The 18928-nt window shown below is 43.9% G+C and overlaps 1 protein-coding gene across 1 annotated transcript in view; it reads left to right on the forward strand.

Moving 5' to 3' along the window:
- The window catches only part of SMC1A (structural maintenance of chromosomes 1A), a 34789-nt gene that overhangs the window by 4103 nt on the left and 11758 nt on the right, over window positions 1-18928 (forward strand). The window contains exons 2-19 of the mRNA XM_063083148.1: window positions 214-402; window positions 513-625; window positions 1626-1829; window positions 1923-2161; window positions 2838-3096; window positions 3190-3330; window positions 4305-4387; window positions 4541-4748; window positions 7160-7345; window positions 7425-7604; window positions 7706-7852; window positions 7947-8084; window positions 9063-9179; window positions 9284-9390; window positions 12580-12721; window positions 14661-14806; window positions 14894-15047; window positions 16042-16152. Of these exons, the coding sequence (XP_062939218.1) occupies window positions 214-402; window positions 513-625; window positions 1626-1829; window positions 1923-2161; window positions 2838-3096; window positions 3190-3330; window positions 4305-4387; window positions 4541-4748; window positions 7160-7345; window positions 7425-7604; window positions 7706-7852; window positions 7947-8084; window positions 9063-9179; window positions 9284-9390; window positions 12580-12721; window positions 14661-14806; window positions 14894-15047; window positions 16042-16152 (2864 nt within the window). The remainder of the gene's footprint in view (window positions 1-213; window positions 403-512; window positions 626-1625; window positions 1830-1922; window positions 2162-2837; window positions 3097-3189; window positions 3331-4304; window positions 4388-4540; window positions 4749-7159; window positions 7346-7424; window positions 7605-7705; window positions 7853-7946; window positions 8085-9062; window positions 9180-9283; window positions 9391-12579; window positions 12722-14660; window positions 14807-14893; window positions 15048-16041; window positions 16153-18928) is intronic.

Here is an 18928-nt window from a genome sequence, read left to right on the forward strand (position 1 = left end):
TAAGTGCAAGGAGACTGTTTTTTCTAAGCCTTTGACCCAGAGCTTTGGTTTGGCCCAGTCTTTATGCAGGGCAAAGGAGTATTCTCTCCTCCCATTAGTCTGAGCACTGAGTGATTAGGGGACAATTTTGTTCCTCTGAATGTCTCCTTTATTCCTTTTCCTCTCCTCTCCTTCCTGACTTTCTCTCCTCTGCTTTGTCCCCTCCTCCCTTAGGTAAGTCAAATCTCATGGATGCCATAAGCTTTGTGCTGGGTGAAAAAACCAGCAATCTGCGGGTAAAGACCCTGCGGGACCTGATCCATGGAGCGCCTGTGGGCAAGCCAGCTGCCAACCGGGCCTTTGTCAGCATGGTCTACTCTGAGGAGGGTGCTGAGGACCGCACCTTTGCCCGCGTCATTGTTGGTGGGTGAAACTGGCCAGAAAGCTCTCCTTGGGTCCTGGGAGGTGGCTAGACTAGTTGGCTGGGATAGAAGGGAGGCTTGACCCTCGCCAACTCATGCGTTGTCTTGTAGGCGGTTCCTCTGAGTACAAGATCAACAACAAAGTGGTCCAGCTACATGAGTACAGTGAGGAATTAGAGAAGTTGGGCATTCTCATCAAGGCGCGTAACTTCCTCGTCTTCCAGGTGGGCATTTTTAACAGTTATTGGCTATCTGCTTTTTGCCAGCCCTACTCCAGTCCCCACTGGGCCTGCTCCGTCTCAGTCTACATCATCTCTCCCCTGAACTAATGTAGCACCTTCCACACTGGGTTTCCAGTCTGGCCCTTCCAGTTTATCCCCTGGGCCAAGTACATCTTATAAGGACACAAATCAGTTTTTCTCCCTTCTTTCCTTAAAGTGTTTCAGTGATTCCTTATTGCCTTATGATGGTAATTCTCAAAACTGTAGTTTCCAGACTGGCAATATCAGCATCACTTGAGAACATGTTAGAAGTGCACATTCTCAGACCCTATCCCAGAAATACTGACTCAGAAGAGACTGTGGGGTGGGACACAGTGATTTGTGTTTTACCAAGCTCTCTAGGTTATGATGATGCCTGCTGAAGTTTGAGAACCATTGCCTTAGGATGAAATCAAAATCCTGAGGCTGTCATTTAGAAAACACCATCATTTGATTTTTGCCCACTGTCCTAGTGTCATCTGCCAATACTCTTCCCCTTCAGCCTTGCACTCCAGCCTAATTAAACCATGTACAGTTCTCCAAATTCACCTGCTTTCTTTGGCCTGCAGGCCTTTGCATGTTAATTTTCCTCTACATGAAATAACCTTTTCTCTCTTATTTTGTTGGTTAATTTTTCCCCATCTTCCAAACTTAGCTTAGATGTCACCTTTGAGAAGCCTTCCCAGATGGACATCCCTACCAGTCTCCTACCCCCAAGCTTCATTTAGTCCTTTTTCTGTGCTTGCTTCTGTCATTGCACATAACACTCTGTGTTGTCTTTGTTTCTGCCCCCTGTGCTTCTAAAAAGGCAGAGAATCTGCCCTCAAAGCCCATTGTGAAATGTGGCACCCAGTTGGGGGACAGGCGGGTGTCAGTGAACTTGTTTCTGAATGAATAAGTGGGAGTGGGTAGGGGAACTGGGCTGTCTGGGGTCTAAATAGGAGTGTGTTTTGATCTTTACTAGGGTGCTGTGGAATCTATTGCCATGAAGAACCCCAAAGAGAGGACAGCTCTATTTGAAGAGATTAGTCGCTCTGGAGAGCTGGCCCAGGAGTATGACAAGCGAAAGAAGGAAATGGTAAAGGCTGAAGAGGACACACAGTTTAATTACCATCGCAAGAAAAACATTGCTGCTGAACGCAAGGAGGCCAAACAGGAGAAAGAAGAGGTAGGTGGCCAGGCTACCTCTTGAATCTGAGGGGCCAGGATGGAGCCAGTGCCTTACTGATGCACCCCTTCCCCCCTTCTCCTGTTTGTGTAGGCTGACCGCTACCAGCGCCTGAAAGATGAGGTGGTGCGAGCTCAGGTACAGCTGCAGCTCTTTAAGCTTTACCACAATGAAGTGGAAATTGAGAAGCTGAACAAGGAACTGGCCTCTAAGAACAAGGAGATTGAGAAGGACAAGAAGCGTATGGACAAGGTAGAGGATGAGCTGAAGGAGAAGAAGAAGGAGCTGGGCAAAATGATGCGGGAGCAGCAGCAGATTGAGAAGGAGATCAAGTAAGAGGCAGAACTGGGCCTGCAAAATGTGGGAAACCAAGAAGCTGCGCTATTCCCTAGGGCTTCTCAGAGCCTAGAGTCCAGTGCCTTATACTGGTTTCTCTATTTTCCCCTTGACTTGCTTTGGCCAGAGCCAGGCACATTTCTTGATTTGCATTTTAGACAAATAGAATATTTAAGTATTCGGGCTCTGGATAGACAGGTATTAGGAAGAGGGAGAACTTGAAAGGAGTGGTGGTCTTGCCAAGTGAGAGGAAGTGATGGGAAGCTCAACCACTGGAGTGGCTGGGAAAGCCTTCCTAGAAGAGGAAAATTGAAGTTAGAACTTTAAAGGATAGGGATTTGAAAAGGCTGAATCAAATAGGGGAACAATTAAGTAAACACAGATGTGCTTGGGAGTTGTTAATGAGGGGCCTAGCCTGGTCTGGGTGGGGTTGAGGCAGAGGTGGTAGCTTTGCCTTATGGAGTGGCTGGAATGCTGGGCTGAAGCCATAGGTCCCAGGGAATAGTTGGACCCCTTTCTTGAAGTTCTGTGGGCATCAGGCTTTTGTTCTTTTAGGCAATTCCCTGAGGCTGGCTGGGGGACTCAGGCCCTCCTTTCTTTGGGTAAAAAGCCTAGGAACCTCCCTTCTTCCACAGTGCTAACTGGTCCTCCTCCCCCTCCCCCCGGCAAAAGGGAGAAGGACTCAGAGCTGAACCAGAAACGGCCTCAGTACATCAAAGCCAAGGAGAATACCTCCCACAAAATCAAGAAGCTGGAAGCAGCCAAGAAGTCTCTGCAGAATGCTCAGAAGCACTACAAGAAGCGTAAAGGTGACATGGATGAGCTAGAGAAGGAGATGCTATCGGTAGAGAAGGCCCGGCAGGAGTTTGAAGAACGGATGGAAGAGGAAAGTCAGAGTCAAGGCAGAGACTTGACCCTGGAGGAGAATCAGGTAAGCCCTGGAGGAGGTTTGCAGGGAGGAGATTGCTGAGCTGACATGGGCTGACTTGGTCATCCCTGTCCTCCTTCCCTGTCCCTAACATAGGTGAAGAAATACCACCGCTTGAAAGAAGAAGCCAGCAAGAGAGCAGCTACCCTGGCCCAGGAGCTGGAGAAGTTCAATAGAGACCAGAAAGCTGACCAGGACCGTCTGGATCTGGAAGAGCGAAAGAAAGTAGAGACAGAGGTGGGCAAGAGTTGCAAGATTAGGGATGATGGTCTTGACAATAATGACAGTAGTTAACATTTATTGAGCACTTACTATGTGCTAGGTACTGTTTTTTACATGAATTCACTCATTTAATTCTTCATTTATGACTACGTTTATGGGATGGCTACTATTATCCCTGTTATCCAAATAAAGAAACTAAAGCACAGAGGTGATGTAATTTGCCTAAGATCACATAATTATTAAGCAGCAGAACCAGGATATGAACGTGGGCAGTCTAGCTCTAATGCTTACACTCTTATCAAATATACTTCGCTTACTGCCTCCCTAATATCAATAATAGTAACAGTAATAACAGTGACAAAGTTTTTATAGTGCCCCAAGAGCCTACAGTGTTCCAGGCATTCTGCTAAGTACTTCTTTTCATGTGTTCGTTTATTTATTTGTTTGTTTGTTTGTTTGTTTGTTTATTTGGTGGCTGCCCAGTATGGGGAACCAAACCTGTGATCTTGGGGTTATAAGGCTGTGCTCTACCCAACCGAGCTAACTGGCCATCCCTAAGCACTTCTTTTAAATATTTAAGAGAGTGCAGTAGGCATGAATATTAATAGCTACTCTATAATAAGCACTTAATGTGTAGTCTATGAAATGGAGATTACCTACATTTTACAGATGAGAAAGCAGAGGTGCAGAAAGGCCTGTGAAGCTTTACTTTGCCTTGGTTTGAGCCTCCGTGATTGGTGAGGAAGATAGCCTGGGCTGGATGGAACACCTATGAGAGGTTCTGGAGCCCTGGGAGGCCCAGTGCCCCATCACTTAGCAGATCCAAGCTGAACACCATCTGTGTGCCGGCTTTTTAGTAGGCCTCCTGCATTAGTGACAATTGTCCTGGACTGTTGGGCTCTTGGATGGGTGGGCACATGGGGGTGTAAGCCAGGACCCCATGTAGTAACGTGTTCAGCCCCTGCTGATGGAATATATTTGTTTCCCAGGCCAAGATCAAGCAAAAGCTGCGGGAGATTGAAGAGAATCAGAAACGGATTGAGAAACTGGAGGAATACATCACCACTAGCAAGTATGTGTCTCTGCAACCTTCCCCCTTACTTCTGGTCCTGTTCTTGTGACTCTGCCTGTCTTGCCCGTCTTCAGGCAGGGCCCCCAGAATCCCTCTCAGCCAGGAATATTTTCTGACCAGCCAAGGTAACTCCCCTATTCCCTCACTTTGTAGGCAGTCTCTAGAGGAGCAGAAAAAGCTAGAGGGAGAGCTGACAGAGGAGGTGGAGATGGCCAAGCGGCGTATTGACGAGATCAATAAGGAGCTGAACCAGGTGATGGAGCAGCTAGGGGATGCCCGCATCGACCGCCAGGAGAGCAGCCGCCAGCAGCGAAAGGCAGAGATAATGGAAAGCATCAAGCGCCTTTACCCTGGCTCTGTGGTAAGAGTGGATAGGGAACTTATTTCCTGATCACTTACTCTCCTGCTCACTGTCATATGATTTTCCCAGCATGGCTGGCTGGTTGACTCAGTTGATCAGTGCGTGGTGGTACAACACTAAGGTCAAGGGTTCAGATCCCACTACTGGCCAGTCACAAAAAAAAAGTGATTTTTCCCAGCACCCCTGTGAGGACAGGGTTGCTAATCCCATTTTTATAGCTGGGGGCTCAGAGAGGTTGAATGACTTGTCCAAAGAAGCACAGCTTATAAGTGGAAGAACTGCAATTCAAGCCCAACTTGCTCTGACTCTTAAGCCTATGTTTTCATCACACCAATTGCATCTTCCTGAAAGGTTTGTCTTCCTGTGTCCACTCCTTTGTGGGGGATGGGGAAACCAGGAAAGCCTTTTGAAGGGGGAGTGGCCATGGGGCTAGAATTACTCTCCCAGGAAGTAGCTCTGTGCATTTTCTATATGAGCTTCCTTGGCATGTACCAACTGGCCCATTAGCTTTTAGGGACACCCTGGGCTCCATCAGATCTCTTGGTCTCTCAGCCTCTTTGATCAAATCTTGAGTTCCCAGGTTCCCTGAATATTATCCCTCTATATTATCCTATCCCTGGCTTCAACTTAGTTTGGTTCCACAAATATTTCCCAGTCACTCCTTTAGGTAATGTTGGGGAGATAAATATGAATTAGGCTCAGTCCCTGTCCTTGAAGATCTTATCCTTTATCCAGTAGTTCTTAGGGAACCATGCTTGGTTTTGGGGGTAGGGGAAGAGAACTGGTAAAAGATTTATTTTGCTGGGTGCTTGTTTGAGATAATGTATATAAGGTATCTGGCATAGTGCCTGGGTGGCAGTGGTCAGTGAAATGGTAAAAGTGAGGTTTAGGAATATGATTTTGGATTTAGACATGACAGCCTGAAGTAGTTGCTTGGGAAACCACAATAGGCTTTTCTTCCATAGCATGGGGGCTGTGTTCCTCTGTGAGACAGGAAGAAACTAAAGTGCTTTTCTTACTCTCACACAGCCAACATGATACTTCACTTCCGTGACCAGATGTGTAAGAGATTTTCCCCATACACCAAGCAATTCTCCAGTGGACACCAACCTGGGTGTCCTCTAACTCAGTTGAATTCTGACACTGTCTACCTGGAGATAAGGTTATATCCCACAGGTTAAGGGCTCAGTCCCATAAGACTGCCCTGTACTTCAGATGCCAGTCGCAAGTCTCAGGTTGTGATCCACTATGCTTCTAACTGGCTGGCTATAAATTGGGGTTGCCATCACCCACTCCTTGGGTTCGATTAATTTGCTAGAGCAGCTCACAGAACTCAGAAACACTTGTTTACCCATTTCTGGTAGAGAATATTACAAAGGATACAGATGAACAGTCGGAAGAGATGCATAGGGTGAGGTATGGGAGAAGGGGTGTGGAGCTTCCATGCCCTCTTGGGTATACCACCCTCCAGGAACCTCATCGTGTTCAGCTATCCAAAAGCTCCTGGAACCTAGTCCTTTTGGGTTTTTATGGAGGCTTCATTACGTAGGCATGATTGATTAAATCATGTCATTGGTGATGAACTCAACCTCAGCCACTCTCCCCTCCCTGGAGGTTGGGGGGTAGGGCTGGAAGTCTCAACTCTCTAACCTGCCTTCGTCTTTCTGGTGACCAATTCCCTTCCTGAAACTATCTAGGGGCCCCCAGCCATTAAGTCAACTCATTACAATGTAAAAGACACTGATCACTCCAGAGATTCCCAATATCACAACCTACCCCTATCTGAGAACAGGGATCCTTTACATCAAAACAGTCATGTAAGTCAAAAGATGCTGGCACTAGAATCCCATTCAGTCATCAGTTCATAATTAGTCTAGTCTATTGTCATATCATATGAAAACGTCTCCCAGGGCAAGGCCACTCAGGTTTGTAGGTTTCCATTCAATCTTGTCAGGTTCCAAAAGCAGGAGTAGTCTTGGCAAGCATATAGCTTCACCCTTTCAGGCATCTGATATAACTGAGCTGAGAGACAATATCATCTCTTTCTCTGAGCCTCTTTTGAGGTGTTAATGTGATATTGGGTTTCCCTCATTTCCATAACACATTTATTCATTCCTTTATCCTCCTCCTCTTACCCAAACTAAAACCTTTGGAAAGGATTGGCTACTGTCCTCATTTAGATTTCAGGCAGCAATACTAGTCTAGCAAGTGCCACCGCTTTGGTCCATTCCCATTTATATGGGGTTACACAGGTGCAGAATTATTGCTATCTTGACCACTAGGCAATACAGTTGCATTCACTGTTCCTGATACAGATTCTAGCCTGCCCCTCTTTCCAAGCTGGGAATTGGGATTCCTGAGCCAGCTTCCAAAAGCCTCATGCTTCTGTTTTCCCTTTCTACTTTACTTAGTACGGCCGCCTCATTGACCTCTGCCAGCCCACACAAAAGAAGTATCAGATTGCTGTAACCAAGGTTTTGGGCAAGAACATGGATGCCATTATTGTGGACTCAGAGAAGACAGGCCGAGACTGTATTCAGTATATCAAGGAGCAGCGTGGGGAGCCTGAGACTTTCTTGCCTCTTGACTACCTGGAGGTGAGGTTTGTGGGGATGGGGTCAGGGCAGTGTTCCAGAGCCCTCCGTATTCTGTCACTTACTAAGCTTCTTCCCACAGGTAAAACCTACAGATGAGAAACTCCGGGAGCTGAAGGGGGCCAAGCTAGTGATTGATGTGATTCGCTATGAGCCACCACATATCAAAAAGGCCCTGCAGTATGCTTGTGGCAATGCCCTTGTCTGTGACAATGTGGAGGATGCCCGCCGCATTGCCTTTGGAGGCCACCAGCGCCATAAGGTGTGGATTCCCTTGCCCAGGTTGGAGCAGGACAGGCTTAGTACTGGAGATTCCTCTTTTCAGTTTATCCTCTTCTTCTCTCCTCTCCCTGCTCTGTGTAGACAGTGGCACTGGATGGGACCCTGTTCCAGAAGTCGGGTGTGATCTCTGGTGGGGCCAGTGACCTGAAGGCCAAGGCACGGCGCTGGGATGAGAAAGCGGTAGACAAGTTGAAAGAGAAGAAGGAGCGGTTGACAGAGGAGCTGAAAGTAAGCCACAGGCAGTGCTGTCCCTAGGAGTGGAGGTTCTAAGCCCAGATCAACCTTCTCCTTACCATCTAACTCTTCTCCTTGTCCCCTTCAGGAGCAGATGAAGGCAAAGCGGAAGGAGGCAGAGCTGCGGCAGGTGCAGTCTCAGGCCCACGGACTACAGATGCGGCTCAAGTACTCACAAAGTGACCTAGAACAGACCAAGACACGACATCTAGCCCTGAATCTGCAGGTGGGGCCTGACCTTCAGTCCTGTCTGCCAAAATCTGTCCTCACATTCCTGACCTAGGTTTTTTGGGAGTGGAGAACTTGTTCCACTTCCCTTTCTCCTCCCAGCCTGCTCCAGGAAACCAAGCATAGCATAGAGTCAGCCAGCCAGGGGTTCAGAGCTTGGCTCTGCCACCTGTGTTATTAGGCAAGTTACTTAACCTCTCAGTGTCAGTTTTCTCATCTTTATTTGTAAAATAGGAGTTAGAATGATACCTACTTTATGGAGTCATTGCAAAGATTGAGTTAATACCTGTAAAGTTCCTACATTAGTAAGTGCTCAGTAAATGTTAGGTACTATTGTTAGTATAGTTCATTCAGCAAATATTTGAACTTTGAAATGAGCTATAGGCGTTTTAGTCCCTGTGGGTGGGGGTACTGTTCTAGGTATATTAATGTTTTTTATTATCGGGAGCTTCTGCAGACCACCCTGGAGATGTTTATATAATATGTAGTGTGTATGTATGTATGTGTGTGTATAATTTTACCTTTTTCTTTTTTTCTTTTTTTGACCGGTAAGGTGATCACAACCCTTGGCACGGTGTGGTCTGCACCATGCTCAGCCAGTGAGCACACCGGCCATCCCTATATAGGATCCGAGCCCGTGGCCTCGGCGCTGTCAGTGCCGCACTCTCCGAGTGAGCCACGGGGCCGGCCCTTTACCTTTTTCTAAACTCAAAAAATCTGCATTCTAAAACATCTGGTCCCAGGGGTTGATTCTCTGCCCAGTCCTGTGGATTGAAGCTGGCTAAACTGGAGGCCAGGGCGGAAGCGATGTGATGGCGAGAGATGATGGAGACTTGACTAGGACAGTGGTGCTAAGTCAGGTTCTCTCATTGTGCGGAGAACTAACCCTTCCTGACTGTGGGGCCAGTGCAGTCAGGGTAGCCCTTTTCCTCCAAGGAGCGTGGTCTGTCTTGTCCTCTCAACCCATTGCCTGTAGGAAAAGTCCAAGCTGGAGAGTGAGCTAGCCAACTTCGGGCCTCGCATTAATGATATCAAGAGGATCATCCAGAGCCGAGAGAGGGAAATGAAAGACTTGAAGGAAAAGATGAACCAGGTTGGTAGAGGGTGAGCCATGCCAGCATGTACATCAGGGCAGGATGGGCTGGAAACAGGACTCTGACCAAAAGGGCCTCTGCCCTCCCTGGCTTCTCCCCTCAGGTAGAGGATGAGGTGTTTGAAGAGTTTTGTCGGGAGATTGGTGTGCGCAACATCCGAGAGTTTGAGGAAGAGAAGGTGAAACGACAGAATGAAATTGCCAAGAAGCGGTAGGTAGAGGTATTGGGAGAAGAGACTGGGATGCCCTGAGCCTTCAGCCTGACATCCTTGGAAAGTCAGGTGGCATTATAAGGTAGAGACCAGCTCTTAGAACTGTGGGAATTTATTGTAGGTAGGCTTTAAAGAACAGGGAAATCAGAGAGGCAGAATGGCATACTATAGTGGTTAAGAGTGCCAGCTTTAAACTTGGTTTACCCAGATTAAAATCCCAGTTCCACAACTCATTATCCTCGGCAATGACTTGACCTCTCTAAGCTGCGGTTTCTATAGAATGGGATAATAATGGTACCTATCTCATGCCATTGTTGGGAGGATCAGATGAAGTAATCTTTGTAAAGTATTTAGCATAATATTTAGCACCTACTAAGAGTAAAAACATTAGCTTTTATCATTGTAATTGTCCTGATGGGCAAAGGGGGGAAGGGGGCATTAGATAGGAAGTTCTAGGTTGGAAGAATAGCCAGAATAAAACAAGCTTCTCTTTTCTTTCTGTTTAGTTTATTCATTCAACAAACCTTTCTTGAGTACCTACCTTGTGCCAGGTTGTCCTGTGCTAAGTATTGGAGGGGAGTGGGGGAGAGGGGGGTAAGACAGAGATGAACATGATGTAGTCTGCTGAAGGAGGTCATCCCCTGGACCCTGGGCTTCAATCAGCAGTTCATCTAGCCCTTCACCCATACAGTAAATATTCATTGTTCTCCTGTCCCAAGCCATGCTGCAAGGATATAGAATTGAAGCAGAAGCTGTTTTTTACCTCAGGGAACTTATGGAGCACTGGGGGAAACAGGTAGATCAGCCTTTTCAGAACAGTGTGATCGATGGTATAATTAAGATAGATACACAATACAGAGGAAATTTTCAAGGAACTGCAAATCAACAAGAGGAAAAAAAACAATGACGAGAAACCCAGTAGAAAAATGGGCAGAGGATGTAGTTGGCATTTTATGGAAAGAGAAGCTTAAATTGCTAACAACTGTAGGAATTGATGTTCAATCTCTTAATTGGAGGAATGCAAATTTAAAACAATCAAGTGATATTTGGTGAAAATAAGTCTACTTATGTCCTTATGTGGTACAGGTTGAGTATCCGTTTTCTGAAATGCTTGGGACCAAAATTTCAGATTTTTTTGGATTTTGGGATATTTGCATTATACTCACCAGTTCAGCATCCCTAATCTGAAACTCTGAAATGCTCCAAAAGAATATTTCCTTTGAGCATCATGTTGGTGCTCAAAAAGTTTTAGATTTTGAAACATTTCAGATTTTCAGATTAGGGATACTCAGCCTGTCTGTTTATGTCCTATGGGTATATCCCAGAGAGAGAATCACAAAGAGACACATTCAGGGTTGTTCATCTTGGCATAATTTGTGGTAGTGAGATGTTGGTGGCAATGTAGATGGCCATCCCTGAGGGAAAGTATAACTTAAATGAGCTGAATATGCAGACGGCAAAATACTGTGTAGCATTTCAAAGCAAGAACTAGATTTATAGGCAGTAACGTAGATAAATTATAAAACTGGTGTTGACTGAAAAAAATAAAATTCATAACACTGTACATTTGTGTAAATTTTAAAACAATGACATTTTACAAGTATATGCATTTTTAAGGCTGTGTGTGTGTATGTCACTCTGGGATACACATTTATAGTAGGGAAGGTAATGGGAGTGTAAATTGGGGATTGAAACAAAGGGGACAAGGGAAGGATCTTACACAGATATTGATGATAAGTGGGTTGTGAACTGTTGAATATGATTAACTCAACTCTGGACCTGAAGTCTAAAAAGGGAGTAACCCAACAAAGTGTAACAAACTAAGAACCTGCTCAGAACTATCAGGAAAGGTTTTACAGAACAAGGCATGAACCAGAGACCTGAAGAGTGAGTAGGATTTAGCCAACCAGGCAGCAACAGAAGGGAGTTCCAGGTAGTGAGAACAGCATGCTCGGAGGTGTGAGAGAGCATGCCTTGTTCTGGAAACTAAGTAGTTTTGAATGTCTGGAGTATAAAAATGGGGTCAGGAGGAAGGTGGGGGTGATGGAGAGGTCAGCAGGGGCCATATCACAGAGGGCTTTATGAGTCATACTTAGGAGATTGGGCTTAAAATTGCATGGCTCAAAATTATAAAGTTAATTACATTCCATTTGGATTATAGTGACTAATAGGTTTAAGCTGCTAGCATGACATCTGGCAGCATCTGTGACACCATATTGGGGGGTGGGGGGGCAGCTGGAAGTTAGCCCAATGTCTGTGTGTGTTGGTTACGTATTGAATTTCTGAAGAGATGGGGAGGAGGACAATAGCAGAAATCCAGTATTTTCTCCATGTTTTTGTACTACCCAAGCTTTGCCCCTTAAGAGGTTTGGAATTTGGGGGCAGAGGTTGGGATGCTAGAAAGAGTCAAAGCCCTTGGGCAAAAATGAGCTTCATGTAGCCAGTATACCTAGTAATGATGATGATAACTAAAATTTACTGAGTAATTACTTTATGCTAGGCATGGTTCTAAGGACTTTATACCTATTAACTCATTAAAAAAATCTCCAGTAACTCTGAGGTAACTACTGTTATTATTTCAATTTTATAGATGAGGAAACTGAGGCATGGAGATTATAACTAACTTGCCTGAGATCACAGTATTAGTAGGTGACAAAGTTGGGATACCAATCCTCTTAACCCACTACATTATATTGCAATGATGTATACAGGAAAGAGCCTGGGTTTTAGTGTTCGAACTGGGTTCCAGTGTCACATGTGCCATTTACTAGCTGTGTGGCCTTGGGTCTTTTACCTCTTGGCCTAAGTTTCCTCATTTGTAAAATTAGGATAATAATGCCTGCTTGTGGAGCTGTTGATTAAAGGATTAGAGATAATGTATGTAAAGTACATAGAAGCTTAATAAATGGGAATTACCATAGCTGGTGGATTCAAATGGACCTTTTTATGCCTCCTTATAGGAACTTGGGAGGGCGCTGGAGTCTCCAGTGTTTAAAAGGGGATAATTGGGGTTTGGCCCAGTCTTCCCTGCCTTGTGCCATGTCCACAGGGCTAGGCTGAGGAACTTAGTTCTCCAACTGCGGGGGACAGTTTTATGTGCATATGGGTGGATAAGCTGACTGGTGACCAAAATTCAGCAGTAACTCTGGGTACCTAAGCCCTGGCCTGATTCCCCTTTCTCCCCACAGTTTGGAGTTTGAGAATCAGAAGACTCGCTTGGGCATCCAGTTGGATTTTGAAAAGAACCAACTGAAGGAAGACCAGGATAAAGTACACATGTGGGAGCAGACAGTGAAAAAGGATGAAAATGAGATAGAAAAGCTCAAGAAGGTAAGGAAAGAGAGAATGAAAAGACAGACTAAAAATGAGGAGGAAAAAGTGGAAGAGAGATGTCAGACAGAAGGATAATGCCTATAATTTATAAATTTCTCATCTAAGTCAATAAGAAAAACAAACACCAAGACCTAAATAGGGAAAAAAAATGGGTGAGTGGCACAAACAGTTTAAGAAGAAATTCAAATAGCCCATAAAATAGAAATAATTTAGCTTTACTAGAAATCAAAGAAATGTAAATTAAAGCAAAAATCAGATGTAATTTGTCTCCTATCAGATTATCCAAGATTTAAAAACAAAAGGACAGTGTTAATACCAGCCATGGCACAGGAGATGTGTATTGTTTATGCAATATGGCATCATCCATTAAGAGGCTTCAGAATGTATTTAAATATACCCTCTAACTCAGTAATACTTGAGGAGATAATCCAAAATGCTGGCAAAGCTTTGTGCAATCAGGTTTTTTTATTTTTGCTTATTTTTTGATGTTTATTACAAGCATTATTTATAGTTCCAAATTGGAAACTACCCAATGCCCCTTGGAAAGTAGGAATTTAGCAAATCATGCTGTATTCATCTAAGTATTTGTGTAGTTAGTAGTCTTCAAACTTCAGTAATGCACGGAATCCCTTTTAAAGGAAAAGTATTTCCTAAGATCTCCAGTGTACAGCGTAACTGTGCTACTGACTGCTATAGCTTAGATCTTTTGAGTTTAGCATACCTGTGCCTACCGTGTATTGTGCAATGACTCAATTTTCTCACACCCTTTTTCTTTAAATTACTGTGAAGTCTTTGTTTCTTACAGCGTTCCGTCCTGAGGTGATTTGGTCTTCTCTTGGTTTGAACATATCATTTGACTTTCATGGCTGCCTATCTTTGTTGCTTGTTTGTATGTTTTCTTCATTAACCCCTGATGATTAAAGTGATTCTCTTTGGTGTCACTGGAATCTCAAGTGCAATTTCAGATTGGGTAGTAAAATCCTGGGGCAGGCCTAGATGGATATCTAGATGATCCAGGATAATATATTTATGTGACTTCTTGACTGTATATTTTGAAATAATTTTCAACTTAGCAGAAAGTTGTAAGAGTAGTACAAAGAACTCCCATCTGCCCATTGCCAAGATTCATCAGTCATCAACATGTTGCCACATTTGCTTTTGCATTTTCTATATGTGCTTATTATTTTTTGTAAGCCATTTGAGAGTAAGTTGCAGATATGTCCCCTTTATGTGACTTATTAAGATGAAAAACAAAAATTCTCCTTTTAAAAAATCAGAACTTTAAAAGTAAGGCAATAATCCCCTTTGGCTGACCACTCTAAGTCCAAGTCCCCTTACTGTTCCCAGAGGTAATCCCAGGTTAGTGTGTATTCTTCCAGAGCTTTTAGAGATTTACTTAAATACTTGTACTTTCATACTCTTATATGTGTACTCATAGAAAATACACAGTATTGTTTGTATGGGTTTTTAAAACGTTATTAATACTGCACACGACAGAAAGTTTTCATGTGGAGAAAATGCTCAAATATAACATTAAGTCAGAATATAGAGTTTTAATTACGATCTAATCTCAACTATGTAAAGCTGTCTATAAGTAATGCTGAGAGGAAATATGCTAGAATGTTAATTGGTTATCTCTGGCTGCTGAGATTACAAATGACTCCCCCCCTCACCCCTGCTTCATACTTTTTCTATACTTTGGAACTTTTCTACAGCAGGCAACTTATATAATTAGAGTGTGTGGAGGAGGGCAACCAAATAATTTAGAAAAAGATAAAAGAGGGCTAAAGGGTGATGGGGGCTGTGAAAGCAGAGCCCATTGATGAGCATTTCCAACAAACTGCCTGATGGGAAGGGTGGGAGCAAGAGGAGAAGATCCCAAGGTTGAGATGGGGAAAAACTTCACCTCTTCTCCTGTTCCCCCTGCTGGGACTAGGAGGAACAAAGACACATGAAGATCATAGATGAAACCATGGCCCAGCTACAAGACCTGAAGAATCAGCACCTGGCCAAGAAGTCAGAGGTGAATGACAAGAATCACGAGATGGAAGAGATTCGTAAGAAACTGGGGGGCGCCAACAAGTGAGTGGGTTTAGGCCTGGGGTGGGAGGAAGTAGGTAGAGCAGTCTGCCAGATTTGGGTCTCACCTAGCTCCCTGCACCTTTTTAGGGAAATGACCCATTTACAGAAAGAGGTGACAGCCATTGAGACCAAGCTGGAACAGAAGCGCAGTGACCGCCACAACTTGCTACAGGCCTGCAAGATGCAGGACATCAAGTTGCCACTGTCGAAGGGCACCATGGATGATATTAGTCAGGAAGAGGTGAGTATTATGGCTGGTGGCGGGAGTGGGCTGTGAACAACATTAACCAAGGGATGAGGAGTAAAAGTAACCAGGAAGGGTAGGTGAGAGAGAGAAAGATGGTGAGGGACAAAAAGAGGTATGCAGGAGAGATGAGGCAAGGTGATGTGGTGAAGGCAGGTGAGGTGCAAGGCCTTGGTGTAAGAAGTTGAATTGGGGGAAGAGCTGCAAGCCAATGGGTGGTGAGCCAGTTGAGCCAGGAGAGGATGAAGTCACTAGTTAACCATAGGGACCTGAGCTATGTTACCTCCAGCAGGTGATGGATGTTGGTAGGAGTGGGAATTGAGGGACATAAGCCAAGAGCAAAGGAAGACAGGAAGGTGGAGGACCTGAGGGATGATAGCTTAGCTGCAGTAAGGGAGGTAAGCCAAGAGAGGATTGGGTAAGGGACAACAGCATGCAGAGGCTTAGTTGTGGGAAAGGGAAGGACACTGGCCAGTAGAAGAGCCAAGGCATTTTATCCATTGAAAGCGAAGATTGGTAGCAAGGGGGTGGGGAGATTTAACTGAGAGGAGGTTTCTATAGATCTTGTTTTCGAGCTGGTCATGTATCTCAGTCCCATATTTTTCTCCTTTCCCCCCTTCCCAAATAGCATTTCAGTTTAACTCCATAAAATATTTTAAATACTAGAAATGTTCTAGGCATCATGGTAGCACATAACATTGCCCCTAATCCTAACCACAGTCCTGCCAGGCAGGCATTGTCCCCAAATTACAGATGAAGAAACTCAGGATCGGAAAGCATGACTTGCCCAGGATCATGCCGTTAGTAAGTGGTAGAGCCCATTTTGAACTCAGGTCTTTCTGCCTGCAAAGCCTCTGTTCCTTCTTCCACAGTGCTTTCTCGCATCATGCTTTCTCAAAGACATTGAAGGCTGCAAAAGAGCCTCCAGCCTCCCTCTAGAAGGGCACTATGGCCAGTCTGCTCCATTCGACTCTCCCTATCGCCATTGCAGGGTAGCTCCCAGGGGGAGGATTCAGTGAGTGGTTCCCAGAGAATTTCCAGTATCTATGCACGAGAGGCCCTCATCGAGATTGACTATGGCGACCTGTGTGAGGATCTGAAGGTAAGGATCAACCATGAGGGTGGGGTGTGGAGATATCTTCCCAGCTCTCCAGAGAGGTCAGCCCATCTGGGACTGATGGAGACCATAGCTGGAAAGAGGGCAGAGCTGGCAAGGGAGGGAGGGAGGATGGAGTTGTGAGCCAGGGTCTCCCCCTCATATGTACATGTATGCATATCTCCCACCCTGCTCCCCCAGTTGATCCTGTCCCTGCCTGCTGCCAATCTTCCTTCCCCTTCCACATAGGTACACATTTAAGTCCAGATACACACACAGAGAACAGACTTCTGTACAGTGAACAGATTGGCTTCAAGTGTTCCGTAGGGCTCTGTCCCGGGTACTCTTTCCTCCTCACTTGGCATTCTCTCATCCTGGGTATCTCTTTCACTCCCCTGGCTTCAGCTGCCATCTCTATTCTAGGTCCCACAGGTACCATAAATCCCAGCCTTCATCCCCAAATCTGCCACTTTTCCTCAGTGCCACCACTTGTTCAACCAAAACTCTGAGCCTTATCCTTAACTCCTCCCTCTCTCACTTTACATAGTCAGTTAATTACCAAGCCCTATCCATTCTACCTCCTAATAACTGTTGAATTCTATTCTTTTCTGTCTCCATTGTCTCTCTAGTGCAGGCCACTTTCATCTCACATAGACTATTTCAGGAGCCTCCTAAGTAGTTTCTGATGCTTTCCAATCAATACCTCATCATTATATCCAGGGAGATTTTATTTTATTTTTTTTAACTTATGGAAATTTTCAAACATTGGTAGAAGTAAGGAAAATGATATAATGAACTCCAGGCACCCATCACCCAGTTTTAACAGTTAGTAACATATGGTGAGTCTTGGTTTTTTATTACCCCACTCCCCATTGGATTTTAAAGCAAATTCCAGACATTATTCCTTCCATAATTACCTCAGCATGTATCTAGAATTTGAGAATTCTAAAAAAAAAAATACCAAAAAATATTTAACAATAACTCTGCAATATCATCTAATATTCAGTAAGTGTTTAGATTTCCATGAAAGTCTCTTTTTTTTTTTTTTTGGCAGTTTATATGGTTAAGTCAGGGTTCAAGTGAGGTCCATGTGTTAAAATTGGTCTCTTCTAGTCTATAACCTTTTTCTATCCCTTTTTTTTCTTCCTATTTGTTTATGGAAGAAACTGGGTCATTTTTGTCCAGTAGAATTTTCTGCGTTCTGGATTTGGCTGATTTTGTCTCCATGATGTTATTTTAACATGTTCTTCTATTCCCTGTATTTCCTATAAGTTGGTAGGTAAATATAAGGGTTTGATTAGATTGTTGGGGGTTTTTTTGGCAAGAATATATCATAGGTTATGCTGTGTATTTGTGAAGTTTTGCATCACATCAGTAGACATCTGATGTCAGTTCACTCCCCCACTCCTCTAATGTTAAAATTGATCTGTGTTCAACATAACCTATGAAGTATTCTTGCCAAAAAGTCAAAAATGGATCTCATCAGGTTTCTATAGCCACCACTTGTAAGAAACACCGGCACCAGAGGAACATGTAAAATAAAAGCACAAGGATGCAGTTAGCTAAATCAACTGTGGAAAACTCTAAAGGACAAAAGACCTGATTTCTTCCATAAATGGGAAGAAAAAAATAATGAGGGAGGGGGAGTTGTTACAGACTAAAAGAGACAAATCACCAATCGAAATGTGTGGACCTCATGTGAATCCATTGCAAAGAAAAGAGGGGAAGAGGGAACTTATACAGTAAATGAGGCTTAAAAGACGTATCAGCCAATTATAATGTGTGTACCTTATCTGGAACCTGCTTTGAAAAACCTATAAAAAAAATTTTTATAAATAGGACAATTTGAACACTGACCAGAAATTTTACGATGTTAGGGAATTGCTGTTAATATTTTTGATATGATAATGGTATTGTGGTTTTAAAAGTTCTTATCTTTTATAGGAGTGATCTCAGTGGGAGGGTGGGTATTTTGCCCCCCCTCAGGGCACATTTGACAATGTCTGGAGACACTCTTGTCACACCTACTTGTTACAACTGGGGTGAGGAGTTACTACCTGCATGTAATGGGTAGACACCAGGGACACTGTTAAACATCCTACAATGCTCAGGACAGCCCCCCCAGCAGCAATCACCTGGCCTGAAATGTCAGAGGTGGCACCCTTTTTTAGACATGTGAGGGTACTTCAAAAGTTCGTGGAAAAATAGAATTGAAAGATAATACTAATCTTTCCATGAACTTTTTGAAGTACCCTCCTACGTACTTAAGTATGGATGAAATACGTTTTAAATTTGCTTTAAAATGATTGAGTATAGAAAGGAGTTGGGATATATAGATGACAGAATATTGGGCATAAGTTGATAATTTTTGGAACTGGGTAATAGGTACATGGGGTTTTGTTATATTATTCTGAGTTTTTGTGTATGTTTGATGATTTACATAATACAAAATTAAAAAAAGAAAAACAACCATGGTCACTAGGTTCAGGTGTTGTTAGCCTGATCCACTTTTACAAAGTTTCCCATTAGCCTTACAGCTGTTGATGGTCATAGTCTAGACTCGTTAAGGGTTACACAATGGTAATTTTCTAATTTTTTCGTTCCTCCATTTGTTAGTTGGAATTCTAGAAAGAACTTTCCCACATCCACTATTTAGTTCCCTTGAGAAACAGTTAGTACAGGAAAGGTAGGATAAATACTAAATCATTTTCCTTTGTTTACCAGCTTTCAGAATAATGAATTGGTTGCCCTTATAACCTTCAAAGATGACCAGTGAGATTTT

Source organism: Cynocephalus volans, chromosome X (assembly GCF_027409185.1).
Source record: "Cynocephalus volans isolate mCynVol1 chromosome X, mCynVol1.pri, whole genome shotgun sequence".
Taxonomy (NCBI): Eukaryota; Metazoa; Chordata; class Mammalia; order Dermoptera; family Cynocephalidae; genus Cynocephalus; species Cynocephalus volans.